This window comes from Columba livia, chromosome 5 (assembly GCF_036013475.1).
Source record: "Columba livia isolate bColLiv1 breed racing homer chromosome 5, bColLiv1.pat.W.v2, whole genome shotgun sequence".
NCBI classification, from domain to species: Eukaryota; Metazoa; Chordata; class Aves; order Columbiformes; family Columbidae; genus Columba; species Columba livia.
In genome coordinates, this window is record NC_088606.1 from 67,976,038 (window position 1) to 67,994,078 (window position 18,041).

General features: G+C 53.6%; 3 protein-coding genes across 9 annotated transcripts in view; 1 reads left to right on the top strand and 2 right to left on the bottom strand.

Moving 5' to 3' along the window:
• The window catches only part of EPS8L2 (EPS8 signaling adaptor L2), a 46,782-nt gene extending 40,845 nt beyond the window's left edge, over positions 1–5,937 (bottom strand). Inside the window, exon 1 of the mRNA XM_005509834.3 lies at positions 5,687–5,937. The gene's annotated coding sequence lies outside the window, so the exon portion shown is untranslated. The remainder of the gene's footprint in view (positions 1–5,686) is intronic.
• A 176-nt stretch (positions 5,938–6,113) lies between these two features.
• Positions 6,114–18,041, top strand: part of DEAF1 (DEAF1 transcription factor) — a 36,213-nt gene continuing 24,285 nt past the window's right edge. For 3 of the 4 annotated variants that reach the window (XR_010473282.1, XM_065066411.1, XM_065066413.1), the window contains exons 1-2: positions 16,530–16,806; positions 17,663–17,760. Coding sequence is in view for 2 of the 4 variants with exons in the window: in XM_065066411.1 (XP_064922483.1) it covers positions 16,530–16,806; positions 17,663–17,760 (375 nt within the window). In the remaining 2 variants the exon portion in view is untranslated. Of the gene's footprint in view, positions 6,388–8,925; positions 9,013–16,529; positions 16,807–17,662; positions 17,761–18,041 lie in introns of those variants that run through there. The other variant, XM_065066414.1, reaches the window with a different exon arrangement.
• Positions 9,084–16,290, bottom strand: TMEM80 (transmembrane protein 80). Of its 4 annotated transcripts, none has more exons than XM_065066470.1 (5): positions 15,755–15,864; positions 13,254–13,276; positions 11,918–12,011; positions 11,712–11,804; positions 9,084–10,641 (listed from the first exon to the last, which is right to left on the bottom strand). In XM_065066470.1, the coding sequence occupies exons 1-5, from the start codon at positions 15,771–15,773 to the stop codon at positions 10,436–10,438; spliced, it is 435 nt and encodes a 144-aa protein (XP_064922542.1). In that variant the 5' UTR covers positions 15,774–15,864; the 3' UTR covers positions 9,084–10,435. The 4 variants fall into 4 exon arrangements, 2 of the variants coding, with proteins under 2 accessions (XP_064922542.1, XP_064922543.1); XM_065066471.1 differs by having other exon boundaries at positions 13,254–13,266; positions 13,915–15,812; XR_010473284.1 differs by having other exon boundaries at positions 10,613–10,641; positions 11,918–12,817; positions 15,755–16,290.

Below are 18,041 nucleotides of genomic sequence, written 5' to 3' on the forward strand. Positions count from 1 at the left end.
CCGCAGGTCTGCAGGAGAGCAGCACCTCAGCTCTCGCCCTTCCAAGCTGAAGTGTGTGGGAAGTTTCAGAACTTAAGTCACGTATACGGGGGCGCTTCCATCTTGATGTTGCAGGTGGAGCGGTGAGCAGGGGCTGCTCGCTGTCCACAGGGTTGTGCTGGCAGCACTGGCCCGGCTGCACCCCGGGTGTTACCTGCTGGCGCTGCCACGGGAGCAATGAGCTACAGTCGCAGTTTATCCAGCTGAACCCGCTCCTGGCTAGTTCAGTGCTGACGTACATCGTTGGGGCATCAGCCCTTTGACTTCAGTGGGGCAAATTCCTGTTTCCATAGCTCAGAGGTACTGCTCTGCTCCCGCAGTTGGTGAGGGTTTGTGTTCTCAGGTGTGGGAGAGCAGAGGTGAGTCGGCAGAGCAGCTGCTGCGTGGTCAGGTACTGTCTGGAGATGTTCTGGAGATGCTGGCGAGCAGGTGCCTGGTGGTACGAGACTCCTGCTGCCACCCCAGGGGACCTGACCCTCTTCTCATGTGTCTCTGAGCGTGGATCAAACCTGTTGAATTCCATCAAATTCTGATCAGAGGATCTGCTCGGGTGCAGTCTGGGGCACAGTCTCCATCTCAGGAGTTCTGACTGTGTCAGATATTAAGGGCTGGACTCTCAGCAAGGGACAATTTGCAGAACGGTTGTGGTCAGCGTGCACTGAGTGAGCACCATCCTCTGCCACCCAACCTGACACCAGGCAAGCGGCGTCCACGCCTGCACAAGCTACCTGGATACATGTTATTCCTCTTCCTTCTGCAGGGAGCTTTGAAAGTCACGTATCCCAGCCTAGAAGCAACGCCAAGAGCATCAGGGACTGAAAACAAGAGGAACTGCCTTGCTGTGTGAAAGTCAGTGGTACAGATTAACCTGCAGGAATGGCCAGAGACAGGTCCGTTCACTTCTTCCCCGGGGGAAAGCAGGAATATCTTTCTAGGGAACAGAGAGGTTTTAATTAGTGTTCCCTTCTGCATAAAGCCTGGCTCTCCTGCTCTGTCTCCTCAGATGAACACAGCTATAATTAAGAGGCAGCAGTGTCAGGAATGAGAGCAGGCTCCAGCCTGTGATTTATTAAGGGATGTTGTGGGTGCAATTACTTTTCTCTTTTCTCCTCTCCCCAGTGTTTTTATAAAGTGAATTTACTGATGAAAGGGACGTCTCAGGCTCAGGCAAATGGACGCCTCTGTGTTTATGTGCAGAACAGAGCAAAGGCAGCTGGGCCAGGGCAGCCAACAGCACCCTCCTTCTTGCCAGCCAGCAGCGGCAGGATGAGCAGGGACCTCAAAGGGTCCTGTTGGTGGCAATGAGGAGGGAGCAGCAGACAAGGACAAGCCACTTGTGTTGTCCACAACGAGGTGGGTCAGGTTTGGGTTTTGCTTCGTATTTGCCGGTGCAGGAATCTGGGGGAGCTCCCGGCTTTGGGTGGCAGCTCTGGTTCTCCTGGCAGCCAGCACCTCCAGTGCATGAAGAGATTAGAACTGTCTCAGCTTCTGGTCATCTTCAGCAGGAGGAAAGTTACGTGTAAACAGTCTGGGGGATGGTGATGTTGATTTGGATTGTGCCTGTTCTCTCGATCTTGATCATCCTGCCAGCAGGATAATTTCACTTTCTGAATTACTCCGTGCTGGTGAGCATTTCTGCTGGGTGGCTGAACTTTGGTTTACTGCTGTTCAGATGGTCTGCACTTTACCTTTGTAGGATATAAATCTGGACAGGTTGAGACTGATAAGACAGATGGAGGGAAAAAAAAAGAAAAAGAAAAAGGAAGCAGGAAGAACAAAATTCAAAGAAGTTCCAGTTATGAAAAGCTTTTGGGGGCCGGTACCCCAACTGGAAACCAGAAAAAGGAAAGCGTTCGGTGGCGTTTGTCGAGGTGGTGTTGAAAGACCCCAGCCCACCAAACATGGAGTGTCAGTACTCTGCTGGGCACAGAAAGAGCTGCCGTCACCTCGGGCAGGGTTGATTTGTGCCCGTCCTCTGTAGGCAGCGATGGATGGAAGGGCCTGGAGCCTCCTGAGCAGGTCCCAGCTCATCCCCGGCTCCCACACGGAGCGGTGCCGCCGCCATCAGCCTCGTGCTTCGTGCAGGTGTCGGGGTGCCTCTGGTTCAACCGTGCCAGGAGGAACAGTCACCTCCCGGCTTCGCGTGGTGCTTCCAACCAAACCGGGGCCAAGGCAGCTTGTCTGGTCGCCCCGGTGGCTGGTCCGGGGTGGCTGAGCAGGCAGAGCCTGTGGCTCCCCACCTTTGGCTTCCTCTTCCCGTGGGCTGAGAAGATTTGGTGTGTTCCCTCCGCCGGGGCTCAGCGAGCAGGTTGCAGTAACGCCCTTGGGAGCTTTTGGGGAATGGGAACGAGGGTTGGGCTCTGCTGGGGAATTGCAGTGCAGGTGAATGGGGAAGATCTCCAAACCGGTCCAGCGCTCAGCTCCACACCCTTCCCTCCCTTCTTAATTGCAATTCCTTCTGATTTATCTGGATTACCAGGAAACAAAAATACCAGGGCTTTTTTGGTTAATGCTCCCGGCATCGTGCATCTCAAATTTGCAGGCGGCGCCTTGGGAAGGGACGAGCTCTTGCCTTGTGCGCAGACTTGACCTTGTTCATGTGGGAGCAGCACAGGGATCCCACCAACACGGGATCCCCTTCAGCTCCCTCTTGGCAGTGATTTGATGCAGGGGAACTAACTATTTTAGGGATGGGTGACATACTTTTTCCCTGAGCTTGCCATTTCAAACCCGCTGCGAGCAGACAGAGTTGCTGTTTGCTACATGAAATCCTTAATGTTCTGCTCTGGTGTAACCCTGACAGGTGAAAAGCTGCGTGGTCTTGTGGGCAGGTGGAGATCCAAGAGCCAAATGGTGATCTTGGGCCTCCTGGGATTTGGTCTCCTGCGTCCCTCGGGTGTTGTACAGCGCCTGGCACCATCATGATGATGCTGATGCTGATGAGCAGGGAGGGTTTCTGGAGGTACCACCCTCCCCTCCCTCTGAGTGGGAGGCTCGGGTGGGGATTTTTCTGGGCAGCGGCTGAACCTTGGCCAAAGCGGGTGGTTCAGGAGGCCGTGCCCGCCTGCTGCTGTTCCAGGCAGACCCTGCTCCCCATAGAGCTTTACCAACCTGCCGGAAACCGCCTCAGTCACTCTGCGAAGTCTGGGCCCTTTCCCTGGCACTTCTGCTTGTGGGACACTAGGGAAGACTCATAAGGCTTGAGTATTTTTAGAGGGTAATTAATTTTATTGCCAGTCAGATCAAACTTGTAGGCTAAAGGTGGTGCACTGCCATCTGCCCTGGAGTTGAGAGCAGTTCTGCTGACTGCAGGCAGGTCAAGTACGTGTGAGGCCACAACTGAGCCGCGCACGAGGAGAAAACCTCAGAGTCTCAGCAACCTGGCCTGGCCTCAGCGCTTCGAGAGAGACCGTGGCATGGAAGAGAGGAAGCAAACAGAGTGTGACGCGGACACCGCTCCAAACAGCACCCCGGGATCCGGCCCTCTGAGAATAACGCTCCAAGGCTCCCCCACGCACTCAGGCTTTGCATCCAGACTTATTTTATATGGATGTTTCTCAAGCCCACGCAAGCCAACGCATATATTCTCCCTGTTTCACTCCTTTCTTTGTAACAAGGACCGAAACCTCCTGAGTCCTTTAGCGCATCAGGGTCTCTTCCACTTCCAGCCTGACTTACCCCTTGACCCGGTGAAAGGACTCTGTTTTCCAGCACATTCAAAGCCATCTTGTCAAGACGAGATGCTGACAAACATCTGGCAGATTTGGCCATCGCCAGCAGGGTGTCCTGTCCTGGCCGTGCAGCGTGGTGACTGTGCAGCTGTGCAGACTGTGCACCCGCATCCACCGACAGCCAGGCAGCCAGAGCCCGTCTGCAGGAGCTGCGTCACCAGGCGCAGGGCCAGGCTTTGTCACTCTAGCTGACGGCGAGTTGTTTGCAGTCAGCAAAGGTGGGCACCGAAAGGAGTCTGTCCCTGACACAGAGCCCGGCACCCAGAAGAGGTTTCGTGTTGTGTGCTGGCCAGGCTCTCACCTCTGTCCTGGTGCCTTTGCCCACCCTCTCGTTGGGGGGCAGAGGGGCAGGGAACCAAGGACTGAGATACTGTCTTGGCAAACTGCTTTATCGCACCAAGCGAGCCATGTGTGTGCATGCCGGCTGCACTTCACCGCCTTGCGCAGCTTTTCCCTTCCCCAGGACTTCACCAACATCCACTTCAATGATGCCGACGCTCAACTTTTTCTCAGGTGCCCGAAAACACCCCTGGTCCCTCTAAGCTCCAACATTTTATGATGAACCTGCCCTGCAGAGTGCAGTGGAGCAGATCCAGCTCTGGACCGCCTGCTGGAGGGCTGGGGCCCATCCAAAAGAGCACCAGGTCCTCGGTCAGTCAGGCTTCCTAACGCCACAGCAGCAGAAACCAGCAGCAGGTGAGACCCCGGCCCCGCCGCAGTGGGGACGGAGCTGTTGGTGTCATCCCAAGCACCCGTTTGAGCTGCGGTTTTACACAGGGCGAGGCAGCAACCTTTGCCACTCACAGGCACCTTCCCACAGTGGATCCCGAGCCTCTGGACAGACTTGTTTTAAAGGGCTCCCTGATTCAGTACCTGCCCTTTCTGTGTCTGAAGGAACAATTTTTCCCCCTGATCAACTAAAAACTCAGTTGCTCATCTAAATGGAGCCAGGACTGTGCCGCTGCAGGGGTCCGTGCTCCAGCCCGCCGGTGTCAGCTGCGTGCTGAGCCTCTTGCTGTCATTTCTTTAACTCAGGAAAAAGTCCTTTTTAGGGGCAGATCCCACCAAAGCAAGCTCGGCGCTGGAGCTCTTGGACAAACAACCAGCGATGGATCCGATCCCTGTTACAGCGTTGGCGCAGCGTTTCACAGCAGCCCAGCAGCGTAAGCGTTACTCCCCGTTGCCCTAATTACAGCAGGGCAATTACCTTATTTTACTACTGTGTTGTCTCACAATTATTTCCAGTATTTAAAAATAACGTCAGTCAAATAGTTTGTCCCTGAGCCTTGTCCTCGGTGGAGTTTGCACCGGCATTTTCCAGGCAAATAAGTGAAAGGGACAGGAGAGCTGTGCTCTGGCTCATCGGGGCAAGCGAAAGCTCCCGGAGCCCAAGCTGTCACACAAGGGATGGGGCAGCTCCCCCTGAGCCCTTCCCTGCCTGGGGAATGGGGGGTGGATGTTGCCAGGGCCCCGGGTAGGGGGATCTCACCCCGCACAGGAGCACCAGGTGCCCCGCGGGGAACAGCAAACTCATCTCTGTACGTGTCCCGAAAGGAGGAAACCCCAAAACTTACAAACAAACAGCTGCTTAAAACTACATCTCCAGACTTCATTAGGAACAGGAAAAAAAAAGCCCTGTTCTTGTGCCAGACGGACATTTTGCTGCCAAGAAAGTGCCACCTACTGATCAGGCCCGGCGGGGAAGTGCGGGAACGGGAAGCAAACCCCGAAAACATAATGCTGGAAAAAATACTTTTTTTCACCCTCCAAAGCCAAGCCAATTGTAGGCGCTGCTCGCCCAGCCCAGCCCCCTCTCCTGTCCCGCTCCCTCCGCAGCACAATCCGCCAGACTTCTGACGCAGATAAATGTTGGGGGGGTGGAATGCGAAGTTTTAGGCTTTGCGAAGGGGACTCACCGGTGCTGAGAAGCCGCTCTCGTCTCCCGCTGTCCCCTCGGCTCCCGTGCGTCCTCTCCCAGTTTGCCGTGCCCTCCTAGTTAAATCCTGCTGCCATTCTCCGGCAAACAAGCTCCTTCTCCCTCCCTGCACGGCGCTTTGCCTGCCCGGCCCAGAGGATGGAGAGGAGAGGGAGGCAAAGCCCACCCGGCACCCAGCCCGGGGGTCCCCGCGCTGCTGCCCTTTCGTCCTGGTGCCGCTCGCCCTGGTTGTCTGAGAGCAGGTGACAGAGGTTTCTTGGCAGAGGAGAGTGAAGGGGAGGGATGTGGAGCAGCGAGAGGTGGAGCTGGACCCGGAGCAACAGGTTACTGTATAACCAGGAGCCGGTGGCCCTGGCAAACTGGCTGCATCCCCGCAAGGTGCTGGGGGTGGCTGGGCCTTTGGTGCAAGGGCACCCAGAGCTGAGGTGCTGGCTGGGAAGGATGTGGAAAACTTCAGGTTTCTTTCACCCGTGAACACTTGGTACCCGAGGGGTGGCAAGGGAGTGCTTGGAGCTGGGTTTTCCATCGCCGGTGAGGGGGGGACGCGCTGCCCAACCGCCTCGTTGCGGGGGAACAAGGCAGCTTTTGTGCAGCCCGGTGCTCTCCTCCGCAGCTCCGCGCTGGCTCGCAGGGTGTTTTCCTCCAGCTGTGCTCCGACCCTGACATCTGCAGCGGGGAAAGGTGAGATGGGGAGAGGGCAAAGCAGCCTCTCTGCCCAGGTCCCCGAAGCAGCGGGGTGAGGAGCGGAGCCCCCCGGGTACCCCGCACTGTGCTCCTCGGGTTTACCCGGCCACAAAGCCCCTCGTTGTGCCCCAGCTCTACCGGGAGTAGGGGGCAGCAGGGCCCGGCTGTGCCACACGTCTTGGCACCGCGCTTGAGCTTGTGCTGAACATTGTTCCTGTGCTCTATGGGAAGGGTTTCTTTAGAAACCCCAGCCTCATCACATAGTCTCCAGGGGGAAATTTTAAAAGATGGCAAGGCCGCTCCTGAGTTTGTGTTGCGAGACTGTGAGGAGGATGTGTGGGTTGTGCTTGGGGTCTGCAGACGCTGTGTTTGGGGCCTGGAGGGACCCTGAGCTCTGGGAAATGGTCTCTTGTGGGGGCAGGCATAGTGCTTTCAAGGAACAACTGGTTTCATTTGCCTCAAGACTTAACGTTTTTAAAAGAATGGGATCGTTAAGCTGTAAAACATTAGCTGGATATATGGGTCTCACAGACATGTTTGTGGCAGTGTGGGATCCAGCTGGTTAGCCAGTTCTCTCCAAAAAACGGGGCTTTTAAGAGCATTTTATTGAAGTGCATGTGCATCACAGGCCTGTCCAACATGTGTTGACCCCATGGCACGCTAGAGAGACCCCCCGTCACCAGGAACAGCTGCAACCCCGACAGACACCGGAGGAAGAAACAGGAAAACGTTTCCACCGCAGGACGCAGGTCTGGAGGACGCCTGGCATCCCTAACTTGGCGCTTGGCGAGCTCCCTGCCACCGTGGTTTTCTCCGGTGCCTGCTGTGGTATGGGGGCCGGCGCTCATCTCGCTGCCTGGCCCGTGTTCAGACGCCGCGGCGCAGGGAGCCGCCCCGGGTGAGTTACTGCGGGAGGAATGTCGCCGGGCGGGCAGGAGAGAGCCCGCTTCCCGCATCACAGTTACGGTTTTGGCAGCTCGGCTTTGACAGAACGACCTCTTCCGCCATGGGAGAACGTGAACTGATCCGCGGTGTGATGCACCCGCCCAGTGCCCAGTCATCCTCCTCGCTGCGGTGTCAGTGAGATCCTGGGGAAAACGCGGTGCAGGACATGGGGTGACCCTGTGACATGGTGGCAGTCCCTGTACGGCCACTCTGCTGACGTGGCTCCCAGTTGTGGAACCAAATGATGGAGTATCCTCAGCCTTGCTCCTTTGGTGATGGCTCGAAGCCCTTCAGTGCTGTGACAGGGACATTGGTCGCTGGGGGCTGCGCCGCTTTGGACGGGTTTGGGTCTGTGCGCTGTTTCTGCCTCCCCAGGAGCACACAAAGGCCACGGACCCATAAAGCCCGATCTCTCAGAGTATCTCCGAGTTTAAAATCCCAGGAGGGTAACTTGCCTCTCAGGATCAGCCTTTTAAATCAGGCTGGCGGCAGACAGCCTGTGATGGCTGGAGAACAAAGACTTCTCCCTCGCAGAGTAAACAACACCCAAACCCAGCTCCTCAAAATATGTGTTCCTCTAAATTTTTAATGCCATTTTCATTGAACTTGCTCATCCTGTTTCAGAAGGGCTGGGCCTCATAATTAAAAGCTCCAGCAATCTTATGTCTGGCAAATGTCATCAATGGCTTCACTGTGCCGTGCTCTGCCTCTCTGAATGGGACCGGTTTGCAGAGGAGCGCCTGGCCAGGGCAGCTCTGGGTCTTTGTGCCAGCTCAGCGTGCAGAGAAGCTGTCAGGAAATCAGGGTCACCAGCAGAAACGACAATTCCCATTCAACGCCTGGAAACACCCAAGACAGAGGAGTTATCTGAAGCTTCCAGACTCTTCTTGCCTCTACATTCATCAGAGCGAAGGGCTCTCAGCAGCAGAAGGACCCCAGTGCCTGCTCATCTAATCCAAAAAAAGTTCATGGGCAATTCTGTTGTAAACTGGAAAACCGAAGCAGAGCTGTCCTGCCCTCTTGAGGGTGCCTACCCAGGTTGGTGCCGGTGAGGGCTGCCAGCCGTCCTGGTGTCTGTGACCAGGCTGCCAGCCACCAGGCTGTCCTCTGAAATGAGCTTAAAATGTGTGTTCATTATCGTATGTGTACGTTTACCCCATTGCTGACTGGCAGCAAGCGTTGTCCCTCTCTTGTTTTTCATCTGGGTGGTGGTCAGGGAGCAAAGGGCTCACCACGTTTATAACGTGTATAGAAAACACACGGTTTTGTAAAACCCAAGGAGGAGGCTGCTTTACCCTGCAGGCTGTCCCGAACTCATGGCCTGCTGTGGGGACAGCAGAAACGTGGCCGTCATCACCTCATTAACACCTTCATCAAAGAACCATTTTTGAGGGCTCTTTTCTGCCCCATCAGCCCAGGGATCTGGTTTGATGGCGCAGCGTCACAACTGCTTGTAGGGCCGTAGCCGAGGGGGCGGTGATCTGGATCCATGGTGGGTCCGACACCCGGGGCAGGGACGCCTTCCGCTGGCGTTGGGTGGCTCCTGAATCCGCACCCTGGTCATGCTGGTATTTTGTATTTTGTTTGCAGCGAGCACCACAGAAGGAAGGTCAAGTGCAGATGCTGTGACCCGAAGTTAACGTGTGAGACCCCATCTGGCGTTCCACCTGCATTCAGGTAAAACCAAATTCCACTTTGAAGTATTTCCTTTAGAAACTGTCGGATTTGTACTTTGTATAAGGCAGGTGTAAGTACCAGGAAAAAATGTTTTATTTGTATGCATACAGAAAGGAGTTTTGCTTGGTATGTTTGTCATCAGTGGGGCAGATACAGCTTGGTATGTGACAAGTATGCGGTGGGTACATTCCATTATGCCACGCAAATCTGGAAGGACAAACGGGCGGGTGTTTGATTCACGCGGATTAAGCACAGAAAATGTTGGTCCCTCCGTTTCCTGACTGCTCCTTAGTGCGCAATTCTGTCACTGTCCCCTTGTCTTCATGGGTGCAGCTGATCCCCAAATCATTGAGTCCAACTATGTCCCTGCACCGGACACCCCAAAATTCACACCGTGTCCGAGGGCGTTGTCCAAACGCTCCGTGAGCATTGCCAGGCGGAGCTGCAGCCCGCCATCTGAACGAGGTGCTCTGCGCTTCAAACGCTTCTTAGATCGCAAACATCATTTATTTGAATAAATAAATACAAAAATAGGAAATTGTGAATATAAAAGCCTGCTTGTACAAAAAGCCCACAAACTCCTCAAGCTTTACACTAATACATATTTTTGATACAGTAAAAAAATAGGAAATTGCACACTGTTCTTCATTTAGAAAACAAGGCTTGAATGCAGGAATTTTTGCAGAATCATGGAAATCAACACATTTAACACTGAATAGAAATACACCCGACAACATTCTGTTGGACTTTGAAACAGGGCAGAAGGGTGAGCGATTAGTGAATGTTTCCACTCATCTTAAGGCCTCCCTATAGAACACTGGAACCCTCACACTCCCGCCTTGGGCCTCCGGCTCCTTAAGAGCCAGCCGCGCAAACTCAGCTCTCCCACCGGGATAAAGCAGGTGCTGCCCTACTAAAGGCAGGGAAATTACCACTGGGCTCTGAGAACACAAATGAAATGAAATGAGAAGCAAACCTGTGCCCTCAAACACACGAGTGTCTGTGGGAGGGCAGAAATGAGCCCGGACTGCGCTGGCCTCATTCATTTCGGTGTCACTTTGGCTGCTGTTGCGCTGTGAAGACTCACGTAACCTCAACAGCGCGTAGCCAGACAATGCGCTGGCCGCTGTTCTGTGTTGGGAATGAAAATTCAGTCTCGATCCCTGATGAACACGAGAGCATTAAGCGCTTTTGCTGAATCGCCTCTTGCCTTTGCCCAGCAATAAGCTGAGGAGATGGTGTAACACAGCTGCGGGACAGGATGTTTCACCCGCCGCTCAGGGAGACCTCTGCCCCTCAAGAGCCTGTGCTTTAAACAGGAGAAAGCTTTACAGCATTTTTATATGCAGAAGAATGATTTTTTTAAAATAGAACCCCACTCTTATAGAAGAAATGTTGAAAACGTGTTGAAAACTGCTGGGGTTTAGCTGACAAAAGCAGCAATGGCTGAGACCTTTAGTACCGACTCAAACCCGTAAGCACAGAGGAGAACAGAGTTTAGAATGACGTCTGCTTTCAGCACGTACGTTTGCCACACCAAGAAGTAGACGGAGAAAACCACGCTCCCCACCGAGACCGCGAGGCTGAGCCCCAGCGGAGCCTCCTCTTCTGTCAGGTTACCCTTGCAGCCTGGATGGAGACAAAAAGCTGATGTGAGTCTTTGATTTCTCCTGGCAATATCACAAGCCACGTCGAGAATATTCCTGTTCAAAAAAGGCTCTAGTTGTCACAGCTCAGAGCACACTGAAATACCAGCCCCAGTTGAGGCTCTGTCAGCAAACGTAAGAACAAACACCAACAGACAGTCCACTTCTTGCTGACCAGAGTTAATCCAAATAAAAAGCACCCAGTTGATACTCAAAGTCACACCACAGATCATTGGCTCTGAAGCTGCAACCAGCTTGATCGCTCAGCTTCTCAATCAACCACCAAACTTTCCCCCGGGTCCCCCAGCGCCACACTCGGTGTGACAACTGCAATGCACATCTAAGGACATCCAACCTGATTTTAAAATCTTACGCAATATGGAATCTTCTCTGTTCCCTGCTCATCTATTCCTATTTCAAGTTACTGTCATAGTGGAGAAGCTGCACTTTTTTCTTCCTTGCATGTTATTTCCAAGCCGGTCTCAGCAGATTTTGCTGTTTGACTGCGTTAGGTTTGCAACTCGCTGCTTTGTTCGTCCAGCGGGCTCCAGGCAGCGGGGGAACTCACCCCGCAGCGACTCAGCTGACTCGGCAGAGACCCACCTTCCATAAATGGCTTAGGAATTTTAATAGGAACTTGTTTTTTTTAAAAAAAAAGGATTTTATGAAGTTTTATCAAGCTCTGGAGAGGGATCAGGAGGCACTTTACACTGTTCTGCCTCCGTGAAATGAAGATATTGGAACTGCTGTGTGTCTTCCAGATGGGGAGAAGGGAAAGGTGTAGGTGCTGTCCCAGTTAGATTGCTTGCTGACAACCCAGCTCTTGCTTTCAGGGGTGTTATAGATTATATTTCATATGAGAGCAAATTCTGTTTGACCCTCTGGCCAAATATATTGATCAGTCAGTTAAATTTTAATGACAGAAATGAACAATAATCTCCAACTGTCTGCTGTTCTGCTAAACTGGCAGGTTTTGACACACACTCAGTTTCAGAATGATTAACGTTTAGAGATGATATTCCGCTGAAAAGGCCCAGTGATAACGTGACATACCCAAGTATAACCGGAGCGCTTCAAGAATGGCCATAATGAAAAGCAGGGCTAGATCACGAGCCAAGAAGTCATCTGGATAACTGAAAACTTGACCTGTCAAATAACACAGAGTAAATAAAGCAGGAGTATAGAGCAGGCATGCTGACAAACCACAGCTGGGTCATAAGCACACGGCCAGTGTCTGGGTTAGAACATGTGCAACTTACTTTTATAAACAATCATTGCAAGAGTCACCAAGAAGTAAAAGATGTAATAGATGCCATTTACATAAAATAGAATCTGTAAAGGAAGAGATGAGAGCTGATTCCTGTTGTTAAGGATTTCTCAGAGCAATGAGGTGGGATCCATTTCATCAAATCACCATTTCCCAGTAACCTCAAGATCTGCTGCTGGGCCTTTTCCTACTAAATGCTTCAACTGTGGCCTCCTGGGTCGGGTTCAGAAAGTCACTTGAGACTGCAGATAGATCTACGTGGATCCACTGCCAGGGAGTTCAGAGCTCCACAATCCGTCATACACCCTCCAAACGCCCCCAGTTCCTATCTGGCAGGTAGATCCGCACTGAAGGAATCGTTTTCTCTTGAGGCACGGCAGCATGTGATAACAAAATAGAGGAGATGTGTAGGACGTCCTGGGGCTCACCAGCACAGGGAGAAGCTGGAATGTGGCTCCAGAATCCAGAAAGTTTGCCCGTTCATATGCGTCTTTGATAACCAAATGATACCAAATGCCTTTCTTAGCTTTAAATAATACAACGTAATCGATAGAAGAAGATCTCAGTGCAGATTTCATTATTTCCACACCTGGCTTTCCATACTCAAGATATTCTTTATCCTCCCCTCTCTTCCCTTTTCCAGTCCTGAATCTCTGCGAGCAGGGACTTCATCACGGGGAGACGCAGGGGAACTGCCCAGCGGGTCTCTGGAGGCAGCAGCACCCACACGCTGGCTCTGTTCCACTGCCCAGAGCAGCTCATTTCATTAAAACAGAACCAGGTTTGGGGGTTTTTCCAGTTGGAGGAAGGTGGAGCAAAAAATTACTAGATAGGTTCTAAGCATGGAAATCTCTGAGGCCAAGGGTGTCTCCTCTTTGGAGGCTTCTTAGATCTTGGCAGGAGTGAAGGCAGAGGGAATAAACATGAGAGAAGAGGAACTACTACTAAAAGCTGCTTTTACCACCTCCTGTGGGCTGCGGGTGAGGTGAGGTGAGGTGAGGTGGGGTGAGGTGGGGTGTGCGGCGCGGGGCCCAGCGGCCCACAGATCCCATTTTAGCCTCGCTTGCTAAGGAAATGAGAGTGACGTGACCATAAATGTAGGACCGCAGGGTGGGTTCAGGGGCTCGCCGCAAAATCTCAGCTAATGCTGCAAAAAAATCTTCCCCTGGAAGAAGTGTTTTACTGGTTTTGCTTCATAGGGATGGTGCTGATGATGGAAAATTCTACAGAATTAACACAAAAATAGCATTGTGCAGATTGATTAGACAGGAAGATGTGAATGCATTCCAGCCAGACCTCCTGAAGATTCCCACATGCAAAAAGGATACAACTGATGAAGTTCTTCCTTTCCCTGGAGAAGGAAAAAAATCAAAGAGAAGAAAATGAGTCTAAATATTCCCAAAAGTGCTGCAGAAACATTCAGACAACTGATGTTACTAGAGACGTCAAGCACGCTTGAGAAATTGGTTTTTCTCAGCTGATGGCAAGATTTACTGTTTTCTCACATTATGCAGTTCAGGTTCCAGAAATAACTTGTTCAACTACATCAATTCTAAAGTGATTTGGGGGAAACCCCTGTTGTGAAAAGTCACCAAGGAACCCATCTCTTTGAAACCATGAAGAGCAGCAGAGGCACCACCCAGAACTCGTTCATCCCGTCCCTTCGCAGGTGACATCCCTCCCTGCAACGACGCCGGAACACGGGGAACGCACAAGGGAACCAGAATGTGCCACTTGTTTTGAAATGGTGAGAAAGCATTCCCTGGTTCCTCTAAATAACACCCTTCCCAACCGGTTCCCTTCAAAAGCACAGTCATTCTATGCAAAACCTTAAGATTTTCCAAACCAAACGATTCTATGATTCTCTGTTCCAATCACCCACAGAAATCATACAGAATACTTTCTCTAAGCCAACCACTGCATTTTACGGTTTTCTTTCTGCAAAATACACACACGGATAAAATTCCCTTGCAACATGATGGCACTGACCTACTAAAGTAGCTCTTAAGTAACTCATTAATATTCTCAGCCTCTTGCAGCCACATGAGGAATTGAGAAGTTATGGTCACTGTTCCCCAGAGAGCAGAACTGCCTGTGAAAGGCCATTTCACCCGTCTGCTCGGAAGCATCAGCGGGACACGCTCACCTCCCCATCCTCACCCCCGGGTTTCTGGAGGGCACTGGCCTCGTCACCTCATAGTTTTATGCAGTTGGGCCCAAATTAATCCCCTCTAACTTTAGGCACCTGATTAAAGTACCCGATTTGGGAACACAGTGGAAATAGGCAGGAATTTTCGGTGATTTGTGCTGTATCTCTGAAGGGACTGGAGCTCCCAACAGGCTCATCCCTTCACATTTTGATGCTTCTTGTTGCAGAATGGGAGTTAAAGCTTTAATTACGTATCTTATTCTGCAGCGACTAATGGTAAAAGATGCGTTTGTATTTATACCCCGGTATAAGCTCTCGTGTGAAAGTAACACCTTGTGTCAAGGTGACGTGTCTTGCGCAACAAGGAGATGTCTCTGTTTTAAGGCGATTTTTGAATGTGAAGTAGGGTGTTAATTTGAAGTACCACAACGCATGTGCAGATGTTAATGTTCCAAAGAAGTGTCTGGATTGGAAACTTTTCCTGTATAACCAAACACTGATCTGTACTGGTGTAGCCTTATTAACACGGGGCAGCTACGCTGCCGTGACGCCAGTGGTATAGTTAGAGTAATACGATTTTACTGTGCAGGTGAATCCCTAATGGCAGCTCTCCAGCTTTAAACTTTTTATTTTTGAAAGTGATTTTCCACCAGAGGGCACTGACGACCTTCCTGCATCTGTCCCGCGGAGCGGCTTGAGAGCTGCTATTATTTCCAGCGGGCTGCCCCCCTGAGTGACAGGGGACGTGTCCCACGGGTGAAACATGTAGACCCCACACCAGGCCCTGACAGGGAACCTGCAGCTCCGTCGTCCTTACTATGCCAGCTGAATGTATAATGTCAGGTATAAGAGCAGGCTGCTCTTCCCAGCACCCCCAGACCATCTCACCACGAGGATTAATGAACTTGCAGCTGGGGGGGTTAATTGGAAAGCGAGCGTTCTGTACAGGGAAAAGAAAATCGTGACAAGAGTCTGACCCGTTCTCCAGCTGCCGCGGGGTTCAGAAGGCCGGTGAGCGACGCTGTGCACGGCGCAGGTACAACGCAGCCCATCTGCTGGAACACTGGCTTGTTTCTGAAGGGCACGGCGCCGTCCCAAGCACCGAGCGGCTGCAGAGGCTGCGGCCCCTGCCCCTCACTGCGCCAGCGCGGCCTCGGGGTTCGGGCAAACGCTGACTGCTCAGGCCAAAGCTTTCAAAAGCAACTTTGTCCACCTGGGGTTGAATTTATATCTTTTAGGGAAACCTCTGACCTCTTTGCAAGGGGAAATTAACCAGTTTGACCCCGCTAATGAGTGGGAAGGACTTTTTTTTTCTCTGCGTCCCGGTGGTTCATAATTTGAAGCAAAAACTTGAATGTTCAAGGAGTGTCCCTCGGGCTCAGGAAAGCTGTTTGCCTGCGAGCTGAGGTGCTCATCAGCCCGCACAAACGCCTCCTCACGCCGACACAAGGCCCGCAGCTGCGGGATCTACCTCAGCGTGTCGCGGCTGTCGCGATGCGGCTGTCGCGATATGGCTGTCGGGCCGGGCCCACCTCTGTCCCCGCGTCGCTTGCGTCGTGTCCGCCCGCCTGGGGCGGCGAGAGGTGTCCTGTGCCACGGTGGGGAGCAGCGCCGCGGTGACCCACCCCCGCCGCGACACAGGGAAGGAGCTGCCGGTATCGATGGCAACGCGCCGCTCACCTCGCCTCACGACCGCCATCTTGGCGCCCCGCCCCCGCCGGTCCTCCGGCGTCCCGGCAGCCCGTGCGCCGGGACCGTTCGTCTCCCCGCCCCCTCTCTGCCTTCGGGTGCGATCGGAGCGCTCGGCCCGGTTCGGCCGCTTTCGGGCGGATTCGGGCACTGCCCGTTCGGGCGTCTCCGTTCGGGCCGGCGAAGGGGAATTCGGACGCGATCGGAGAGAACTCGGCACCGCTCGGCTTTTCTCGCGTCCGCCTCACCCGCCTTCGGGCGCGATCGGAAAGGACTCGGGCGAGCTCGGGATTCTTCGACCCTCTGGGCCGGACCGCTCGGGGACTCGGCCCTGTTCGGGCGGGCTCGGGTTCCCCACCCGATCTGTCAGGTACCGCTTCGGGCCGCGCTTCTACGGACTCGGCCGGGCTCGGCTGCGTCCTGCCCTGGGATTGGCCAGCCGGCAGGAAACGCGGGCCCCGTTCGTCGGGAACCATCGATCGCCTTCGGCCCAGGCCTGGGAAGACTCGGGACACTTCGGGCACCATCGGAAGCGGTTCGGAAGCGCTCGATTCAGCCCAGGGAAAACGTTCGGAAGCGCTCGGGCGAGCTCGGCACCGCTCGGCAGCCCGCCGAAAAGCGCCCGAGTGACCCCGGAGGACCGCCCCCCCCACCTCGCGGCCCCGTCCGCCCCCCCAAAGCGGGACTCGGCGGCGTTCGAGGGGGAGCGGCGGGCGTTGGACCCGCTCGGACGGGCTCGGCTACCCCCGCCCGCCGCACGCCTCGGATGGAGGACGCCGACTCGGCGGCGAAGCAGCTGGGCTTAGCGGAGGCGGCGGCAGTGGCGGCCGCAGTGGCGGCTGCGGCAGGACCCGAGCAGCAGCCGCCTCAAACGGCGGCCTCGGAGTCGGAGCCGGACCCCGACCCCGAGGAGGAAGAGGAGGAGGAGGAGGCGGCGGCGGCGCAGGTGACGGCGGTGACGGTGATGGCGGCAGATGCCGAGCACATGGAGATGGGAGCCGAACCCCTGCCGAGCGCCGACGAGGCTGCCGCCGCCTTCGCAGGTCAGGGCGGGCGGAGCGCGCATGCGCGGCCGCCTCAGCCCCGCCGGCTGCCCCCGAACCCCCGGCCCGCACGGGCGCGGCCCCGCAGCGCCGCGCACACCGCGGCCGCCTCACCTCGGGACAGGCCAGGTCCCGGCTGCGGCTCTCGCAGAATTACACCGCTGTTACATGACATGTCGGTTTCTTCCCTGTAAAATGAGCAAGAGCCGGCTTTGTGCGTTTACAATTCCTTTGACCCTTTGTCCCGTTAACAAAGTGCCCTGAAACATGCAGAACTGTGAAGGCGAGTCCTGATACGCAGGGAATTTGAGAGCCCTTCATGCCTAGATGGGTATCGCCATGGGAGCTCCAGTGCTGGTTTTCCCCTCTTGCCCCCCACGAGGCACTGAAAACCCTCTGATTTCAGCCAGACAGCCAAAGATCTGTATATCACAGAAAGACTGGGCTGTAAGTTCGGGCAGTTTTTAACCAGACCAAGCGTACAGGGAATGGCACCTTTGAAATTAATGCATAGCAGAGGGGGAGGCAGTCGTTCTCTTTATCTTGGTGTTTGCCAGTCACCCCGCTTTTAATAAAAAGCATCACAATTTGGGGTTTTTTAGCACAGATGCGATATTCATTGTTCCTGTAGTTCATCACATGCTCATAACTACTGTTGTGGTCTCAAGGAGGTTAAAGCGTGTTCAGCCCAAAGCTTAGTAAAAATCAGAATGGTTGTGCTTGTAATAAGTGTGTCATGAAAAATAAAGCGAATTTTGAATAGGAAGGAAGAAGGAAATACAAGTCTATAGTTAGCTGTTTATCAGGCTCCATGGGTGCAGCAAAAAATTAATGTAACATCTGGTTTGCATTTCAGAAGTCACCACAGTGACAGTGGCCAACGTTGGTGCCTCCGCAGACAATGTTTTCACTACATCTGTGGCAAATGCAGCTTCAATTTCAGGACATGTGCTGGTGAGTCCGTCCTTTCGTTGCAGGGCCTTAGCAAAGAGTAAATGAGGATTTGCAATCAAGCTGTATCATCACAGTATCACAGTATGTTTGGGATTGGAAGTGACCTCAGATGATCATCCAGTCCAATCCCCCTGCCAGAGCAGGAACACCCAGGTGAGGTCGCACAGGAACATGTCCAGGTGGGTTTTGAACGTCTCCAGAGAAGGAGACTCCACACCCCCCTGGGCAGCCTGTTCAGTGCTCCGTCACCCTCACTGAGAAGAAGTTTCTTCTCAAATTTA

Bases quoted from the DNA above. Each gene is read 5' to 3' on its own strand.
- TMEM80 (XM_065066471.1), bottom strand. From the start codon at position 14,054: ATGCTTCCGAGCAGACGGGTGAAATGGCCTTTCACAGGCAGTTCTGCT. The intron at 11,805-11,917 runs GTAAGTTGCACA...GTTATTTGACAG, and splicing joins TGCAATGATTGTTTATAAAA to GTCAAGTTTTCAGTTATCCA. The intron at 10,642-11,711 runs GTATGTCACGTT...GTCTCCATCCAG, and splicing joins AGCGCTCCGGTTATACTTGG to GCTGCAAGGGTAACCTGACA.